At 31.4% G+C, this 8,799-nt stretch overlaps 1 protein-coding gene across 1 annotated transcript; it reads left to right on the top strand.

The window, feature by feature from the left end:
* Window positions 1–5,240: 5,240 nt before the first annotated feature.
* On the top strand, window positions 5,241–8,142 carry LOC125834601 (3-hydroxy-3-methylglutaryl-coenzyme A reductase 2). Its single transcript, XM_049513738.1, has 4 exons — window positions 5,241–6,384; window positions 6,471–6,652; window positions 6,813–7,159; window positions 7,468–8,142. Exons 1-4 carry the CDS (start codon window positions 5,366–5,368, stop codon window positions 7,708–7,710), a joined length of 1,791 nt encoding a protein of 596 aa, XP_049369695.1. The 5' UTR covers window positions 5,241–5,365; the 3' UTR covers window positions 7,711–8,142.
* Window positions 8,143–8,799: the final 657 nt, after the last annotated feature.

Below are 8,799 nucleotides of genomic sequence, written 5' to 3'. Positions count from 1 at the left end.
TGACAATGTTAAGATGAAAAACATAGCTCATTAATATTAATTAAGATTGAGATTAATTAAGCGTTATGATATAATCTTATTAAATTTTCAATCGTTTGTTGTAGAGAGTATTAGAAGAAATAGTGTACGCATTAACTTTGTGTATTAGTGTAGTATTTTGTTTGATACACTTTTTAATTTATGTGTATTGAGGAGTGCATTACTAATTCACTGAAATTCATGATATTAGTAATGCAAGGAGATTTAATACAGGCATTAGCATGGTTAAAGATTCAATTGCCCCTCAAAAACTTTTTTTACATATTTTTCACCATATTTGTGAAGGGTATCTTTGTAAATAAAATATTTTAAAAAAAAAATTATGCAATACATGCTATATTTATCACACCAAACCAAATAATGAATAATAACTAATACACTCTCTCTTTAACATTATTCTTATATACAGTAACAAACGATCATATTTTCCATTTCATTAAAGGGTGCACGTTGTGTACATGGCATAGTATGTACGCGTACGGTGTATATTTTTGGAACAAAAAGAAACAGTCTCCATATATATATATATATATATATATAGACTATAGTCTATAATTCAAGTCTCACGTATTGCGATCTAGTATATATCTAAAAGTATCTGTACATGTTTTTTGTTTAACGGCCATTATCATAGACGGCTCAATTAATTCAAAGTCATCCCAATTCTTTGAAAAACAAATATTAAATATAAAGGTAATGTTAAATGATGAGAAAAATTGGTGAGAAATTTAAAAAGTCTATAATATTTTTTTTATTTTAAAATAAATTATCTTTTTTCTATTTTTTAATTTAAAGGTATTAAATTTAAAATGGTAAAAATGTTCAAAAAGGTAAAATAACATAGTGTAAAATATGTTATTTTACCATTTTGGTCAAATTTTCTGGCCAAAAAGATTTTTCCTAAATATAATTGGTTTTGAGTAACATATCTATTTTATTATCAATGCATGTCATGTAACGAATGAGTTGCTTCTTTTTTAATTAGAAATTTTGATTTTAAGTTTTGGATATGAAAAATTCTTTGGTAAGGATTGTTTCTCCTCGAATGGAGTCCTACGCAACGCAAGTTCATATTAATTGGACAACAATCAGATGTGAACTCATGATTTGAAGACTATCGGGTGCATCAATATTATCTTAATTATTAGGCATTAGTGAAACTTTCAATAACAATTAATGAGTAATTAATTTTGTGTTCGATTGGTCACCAATGACTTGAACAATTGTGAAAATATTAAATACAAATATAAGAATAATACTTGAACTTTTCACTAATTTGTTATAATATGAGTTTAAGCCATTCTAGTTGGGATGGAACTCTGGTCGCATGGCGACTGTGTCGGCGTGTACTAGTAGTATCAAGTGCTCTTCTAAGTGCTCTTCTGTGTTTTTCAGGGGACACTGTTAATTTTATATAGTTTTCGTCCGTTTCTCAATATATATATATATATATTTCAAAATTAATGAATGCACGTGCATTTCTACCTATACATATGAGTTTGCTTCTTGATTTTAATGTGAATATTGAACTTCAAATAAAACATAAAACATATCTATTTTAATTTTTTCCTTTATCTATTATTAAAATTACTGACTCAATTAATTTGAATACCTGTCGAATAAATCTATGTACGTACTACTTATTAAATGAGCAAATTAAAATATGTGATCCTACAAATAGGTTCTCAGTACTAGGGATAGAGAATTTCTAGCTTTATTAATCACTCAGTCGGCAAAACCTACTTTGAACCGCCGAATTATTAATGCATGGGTACTGGGAGGATACGTGGCTTCACCCGAATTACTTCAATTAATTTTTGTTCAGACCTTATATACTCCCTCCGTCCCTATTTACTTGTCCATATTTCCTTTTTTAGTTGTCCCTATTTAGTTGTCCATTTTGACAAATCAAGAAAGGACAATAAATTTTTTCCTATTATACCCTTATTTACACTTCTTGAAAATTGTAAAAGTGTATGTTATTTCCCTCCAATTTATTTCACTTGAATTCAAATAAGTGGTTGTAATTTTGAAGTGAAAAGTTGTCATAAGGGTAAAATTGTAACTTCACTGTGCTAATCATTGTTGCCTTAATCTGTGTGTCATTTCTAAAGTGGACAACTAAAAAGGGACGGAGGGAGTATTAAGGAATTTATTAAATACTTATAAAAATTTTATTATTATTATATTATTATTATTATCATATTATGCATGAAAATCAATTTATATACTAAGATATTTATTAAATACTTAATGAAAAAATTAATTATGAATTTGATTATTATTATTATTATTATTATTATTATTATTATTATTATTATTATTATTATATACTCTCTCAGTCCACTTTTAATTGTTATGGTGCGCTTTTTTGAAGTCAATTTTTCTAATTTTTTAAAATTAAATTAGATTAAATTAATTTGATATTTTAAACAAAAAATTTAGATATTTGAAAAGTATACGAAAAGTACTATAAAGTGCATTTTTTTGCATATCAATATGATGAAAAAATACCTCATAAAATGTTAGTCAAAGTTTTTATAATTTGACTCTAAAAAAAGAAACTATGATAATTAAAAATTAACGGGGAAATATTAACTTAAAATTATTATATAAATTTATAAATTTCAAATTTGGCATCATACATAAACATGACCCTTAACTTGACTTCAGTGAACAACTATGCCCTTCAACTTTGAATGTGCACAAGTAAACACTTAAACTTGTATAAAATTGAACAAGTAGACACAAGTGTCTTACGTGACATAATACACGTAAAACGCCATGTAGGACACAAAATTATCATGTAGGGTGTAATGTAGGATGAATGTATTTATTTGCTCTAATTTATACAAGTTTAAGGGTTTACTTATGCACAACCAAAATTAAAGGTCATAATTACCAACTGACGTCATATTAAAGATCTCGTTTATATATTATGCATTCAAATTTTGAATCAAATCTCTGAATTAGGCTGACAAATCCCTACTACCTGATTCAAGAATGTTCACATACGGCAGTGTAGCAATTCGGTCATAATTAAAATTAACACATGTGATGGATTGTTTAATAGAACGTATAAGAATAATGTTGAATATGATATATTAGTAATAATGATGATATTAGTAATATTTTTATTAGTTAAAAATATTTATAAAAATATCCCCACAAATATAATAAAAGGATGTGGATTTTTTAAAGAGCAATTATATCCTTAATCATGTTACTAACATATTAAAATTCTTTACATTACTAATATCATGAATTAGAATTATAAGGTGTATCCCCGACTATTTTAATTCTGAATAAATATTAAATTATTTATAGATTTAAAAATGATGATAATAAAATTGTAAGGGGAAGGCAGACGGAAGGGCTTCAACTAATTATTGGATATCTTATTATATATGAATTAATTGGGTCAAAAGTTAGATAATAATATCCAAATAAAGGCTGAATCAAAGTTTATCGCCTGCAATTTATTCAACTTCTAGTAAATTGCTCTAATATTCTTCCATTTCACAATATAATTATAAAAAGAAAAGACAAGAAAGAAGAACACCATAATGTAATTAGAAAAGTTCCTAATTAAGGAATTACCGAATTAATGCACTGACGTCCCTTAGTAATTAGATTCCCTTTGTTCCCACTTTTGATCCCTTTTATTTGTTGGCTTCATTTTATACATTTTTTTTTTATGTATTTCCTTTTACATATATAAAAAATTTACTTGTTTTGTTCAAAAGTTAAATATATTGTTGAGTCACATATTTATTTATTTATTTATATTCAATACCGTCCTAAAAACAATGAGAGGAAACTACATTACATTCAAAATGTTTCCTATTATTATTATTTAGTTGTCTCACTTATCTATCCTTATTCATAGTTGTAGTATTATTCATCAATGATTTTTTTTAATCTTTTAATGTATGTTATTATTTGTTGTTTCTTATATTTTGATTATCATGCTATTTTGTTATAGCTATGTTTCTTTTTTTAACATATTTTGATAGTAATTTTGACATATGACTTCTTTACTCCTATTAATTCTTTTTTTAGCCAATGTTCTACCAAAAACAACCTATCTACCTCTCGAGATAGAAATAAGATATGCGTACACTATGTTCTTCTAAAAACTCCACCAGTAAAATTACATTAAATATATTATTATTATTTTTACTATTATCCCTTTAATAATTGCTTACAAAACTTTACAGTATAATTTGACACTTGCCTAACAATATATTTCAACGTGATAAAATCAAAAGTCTAGTTTGTTCAACAGAATATAGTCTTAAACCCCCAACTTTCACAAATTTTAAAATTAAGGATATGGAAATATACATAAAAAAAAAAGGAATAAAGACAGGTACATTGGATTTTAGCTTGTTTGATGGCATAGCAAAGAGCAAAGGAGTAGTAGTAATTAAATAACTAATCAATTTTGTGTAAAAATTGCTAAGATACCTCCCTTGTCTTTTTCCACTGTTGTTTTCAGTTGACTATAAGGAATGTTGCTAACTATTTTAATGTTCAAACCTCAAATATCAAACCATGCAAAATTTAACTAATTCTTATGTGGATATATACCTATTCCACCACATGTACCCTCACTACTCCATCAATATTTAAATATTAATCTTCTATTATATCGTGTTTCCATAAAAAATTAAAAATAATTGGATAAATAGTATTATCTTTGTAATACAATCGGCTATACCTTCAATATGGTATAACTGAATACCATCTCAAATCGAAATTTAATTTATCAATTATCAAATTACGAAATTGATATTTAAAATTTTAGTGTTTGATATCTACTTTTAACTATCAATTATCTAACTCGAAATTTGATAAATTCGAATCGACTATCGAACACCCACCCCTACCCTTACCAATGAAAATAAGGGATTGGCCTTTTGGATTGTATTCATTATACCGAATTAACTTAATGTAGATTTACCTAAATATATGATTTGTGAGTTATTTCATAAGAGCGGGTTCACATAATCGTATTCCTATGCTGCCCAACATTTACACTTCACCAGTCAACTTGACTATATAAAATTAACTTAACCAAATTAAGTATATTGTAGAAGATAATACTCCATTCAAAATATAAAATGAAAAAAAGGGGTAGAAAAGTCCAGCGCGGCAACCGGGTTTCTCTATAAATACATTTCCTACATCTTCTCTTTTCCTCACATCCCATCACTCTTAACAAATAGTACTTGTCAATCATATATCCCCCCACACACAACCAATTCCAACACTTTCTTCTCCTCCTTCACTTCCCCACCGGCGGCAGACTTACCGGTGAAAAATGGACGTTCGCCGGAGATCTGAAAAGCCTGTTTATCCATCTAAGGTCTTTGCCGCCGATGAAAAACCTCTCAAACCCCATAAAAATCAACAACAAGAGGACAACAATACCCTTCTCATTGATGCTTCCGATGCTCTCCCACTTCCTTTGTATCTCACTAATGGCTTGTTTTTCACCATGTTTTTCTCTGTTATGTATTTTCTTCTATCAAGGTGGCGTGAGAAAATCAGGAATTCTACACCTTTACACGTGGTTACGCTTTCTGAATTGGGTGCTATTGTTTCGTTAATCGCTTCTGTCATTTATCTTCTCGGTTTCTTTGGGATTGGGTTTGTTCAGACGTTTGTATCCAGGGGGAATAATGATTCATGGGATGAAAATGATGAGGAATTTCTATTAAAGGAAGATAGTCGTTGTGGACCTGCGACTACTCTTGGCTGTGCACCACCTGCTCGACAAATTGCCCCAATGGCACCACCTCAACCTGCTATGTCTGTAGCAGAGAAACCTGCCCCGTTGATCACACCAGCTTCGTCTGAAGAAGACGAAGAGATAATTAAATCCGTGGTGCAGGGGAAAATCCCGTCATACTCATTGGAATCCAAGCTCGGTGATTGTAAGCGCGCTGCTTCGATAAGGAAGGAGGTGATGCAGAGGATTACAGGGAAGTCTCTAGAAGGGCTACCATTGGAAGGATTTAACTATGAATCTATTCTTGGGCAGTGTTGTGAGATGCCAATCGGGTACGTGCAGATACCAGTGGGAATAGCAGGGCCATTGTTGCTCAATGGAAAGGAGTTTTCAGTGCCCATGGCAACCACAGAAGGATGTTTAGTGGCTAGCACCAATAGGGGTTGCAAGGCTATCTATGCTTCTGGTGGTGCTACCTGCATTTTGCTCCGTGATGGGATGACCAGAGCACCATGTGTCAGGTTTGGCACAGCCAAAAGGGCAGCAGAGTTGAAGTTCTTTGTTGAAGATCCCATCAAATTTGAGACACTTGCTAATGTTTTCAACCAGTAAGTGCATGCTAGCTGTTAAACTATTCGAATATTGTGTTTTCATAGTAGTTATCTAATTGTTGTATTTGAATGGGATGTTGCAGGTCAAGCAGATTTGCCAGATTACAAAGAATTCAGTGTGCAATTGCTGGAAAGAATCTGTACATGAGATTTGTATGTAGCACCGGTGATGCAATGGGAATGAACATGGTGTCCAAAGGTGTACAAAATGTTCTTGATTACCTTCAGAATGAATATCCCGACATGGATGTCATCGGCATATCTGGTATTCCATCTACCTTTATAGTAATTTGTTTCAAATAGGAGTAGCAAAATTTTTCAAAAAAATAATTTTCATAACGAAAAATATGGTGATCTGGTTCTGCTTTTTGTTCCCCCTAAAATAGAGATGTTTGTCTAATTAAAGTTATCAATAACTGTGACAGGGAACTTTTGCTCGGACAAGAAGCCATCAGCAGTTAATTGGATCGAGGGGAGAGGAAAGTCTGTAGTTTGTGAGGCAATTATCACAGAAGAGGTGGTGAAGAAAGTTCTGAAAACTGAAGTTGCTGCTCTTGTGGAGCTGAACATGCTTAAAAATCTTACTGGCTCTGCCATGGCTGGTGCTCTTGGTGGTTTCAATGCCCATGCCAGCAATATCGTCTCTGCTGTGTTTATAGCCACTGGTCAGGATCCAGCCCAGAACATAGAGAGCTCGCACTGCATCACTATGATGGAGGCTGTAAATGATGGCAAGGACCTCCATATTTCTGTTACAATGCCTTCCATTGAGGTATGTAATTAACATTTTCTTGATGCAAATTTCTGATTCTCTTTGTCGTTCTTTCTTTTTAAATCATCAAATTAATGAGTTTTATGTATAAGAATTAGACTAAACACTTTCGAGATTTAGTCGTGAGATAGTTTTTCGAAATATCTCAATTTAGTGTTAGTCTGTGAGACCTTACAACGAAACAATGTCTTTTATTTATGATCAGTTGGAGACGACAATCTCGTAGATGTGTCCTGTCCTCAATTCAGTTTATTAAAGTATTTGTGGAATCTTCTTGTTATATTTATTGTGTATTTACTTGGATACAGGTTGGTACCGTTGGAGGTGGAACTCAGCTTGCATCTCAGTCAGCTTGCTTAAACTTGTTAGGAGTGAAAGGTGCCAACAGAGAGGCACCAGGGTCAAATGCAAGGCTCTTGGCCACAGTAGTAGCTGGTTCTGTTCTTGCTGGGGAGCTATCCCTCATGTCGGCAATCTCGGCTGGGCAACTGGTTAATAGCCACATGAAATACAATAGATCTACCAAAGATGTCACCAAAACATCCTCCTAATCAGGGGAATACAATACAATACAATACATTCTCCCCGCTTGTATTTGAAGATGATCCCACAAGTAGCTTCCATTTATGAATGATCGATATTAGGAATAAATAAATAAATTTACAAAGCAAAAAAGAAAAGAAAAATAAAGAGAAGGAAAAGTTTGGACAAGTGTTGAAGCAGAAAACAAAGTGAAGTCGCGGAGACAAATACCTTCCACTTCTTTTTTTCACCATTGTCCGTGGGGAGGGAAGAAGTTAGCTGGGCTTTGTTTGTTGTCTCAGTGATTCTTGATGACATGTACTTGGTATCATTCAAATGTGTCAAAACGCCATACCCTTTTCGTTTCTATTGTACTGTTCCTTTGTTTGTTAATTTGTCATTTCTACAGGGGTTGTCAGTAAGTGTGTTGTTGTATATGAAAATAACTTCTTTTATTCAAATGAATTATTTGTTCTTCCATAAACGTGTGCTTAAACACCGTCGGGATATATATAGGTCTCGGGATGACTATTTAATTAACTTAAACCATTTTAATCAATGGTTGTAGATCAAGATTAGCACACTTATTAGCCAACTAATTGGAATGATAAACAAAAATATTTTTCCTTCATCTACATTTTCCAAGTAGAAACTAAAACGTTTACTTGATATGAATGAACCAAATCATTTGTAAATTGTGTGTTAGCTGGTAATCTGTCAGCAAAATAACAATTTCTAGCCTATTCAACAACGTAATAACATTTAGCAGGGCGGCTCAATCATATCAGTGGCCTAACGTCAAATTTAAACTATCTTGACTTTTTTTTTATAGATTTATCAAATTTCTAATAATTCTTTCCTCTTATATGAAAATTTAATGTTTTCTACAAATAACACTCATATTTTTTAAAGAAAATATCTATAACGTATTATTGCTTTAAAAAATCGAGTCCCCCCAAATTAGGGGGGCCTAAGACTACTGCATTTTTCGTCATTTAGACGAAGCAATACAATTTCTTGTATCTTTTCGAAGATTGAAGTCATAAGATTAAAATCGTGATAGCTATGTTCTTCATATATCATCTAGCAAAAACTAATGGTTTATTCTTCTACAATAA

Source organism: Solanum verrucosum, unplaced genomic scaffold (assembly GCF_900185275.1).
Source record: "Solanum verrucosum unplaced genomic scaffold, falcon-dt-bn FXZP01000287.1, whole genome shotgun sequence".
In the NCBI taxonomy this organism is placed as follows: Eukaryota; Viridiplantae; Streptophyta; class Magnoliopsida; order Solanales; family Solanaceae; genus Solanum; species Solanum verrucosum.
Note: the sequence above shows the minus strand (reverse complement) of the source record. Positions and strands in the feature narration are given on the sequence as shown.

Excerpts from the sequence above, each read along its gene's own strand:
- LOC125834601 (XM_049513738.1), top strand. The coding sequence starts at position 5,366 with ATGGACGTTCGCCGGAGATCTGAAAAGCCTGTTTATCCATCTAAGGTC. Across the intron at positions 6,385-6,470 it reads CTTGCTAATGTTTTCAACCA|GTCAAGCAGATTTGCCAGAT; the intron begins GTAAGTGCATGC and ends GGGATGTTGCAG. Across the intron at positions 6,653-6,812 it reads GGATGTCATCGGCATATCTG|GGAACTTTTGCTCGGACAAG; the intron begins GTATTCCATCTA and ends TAACTGTGACAG.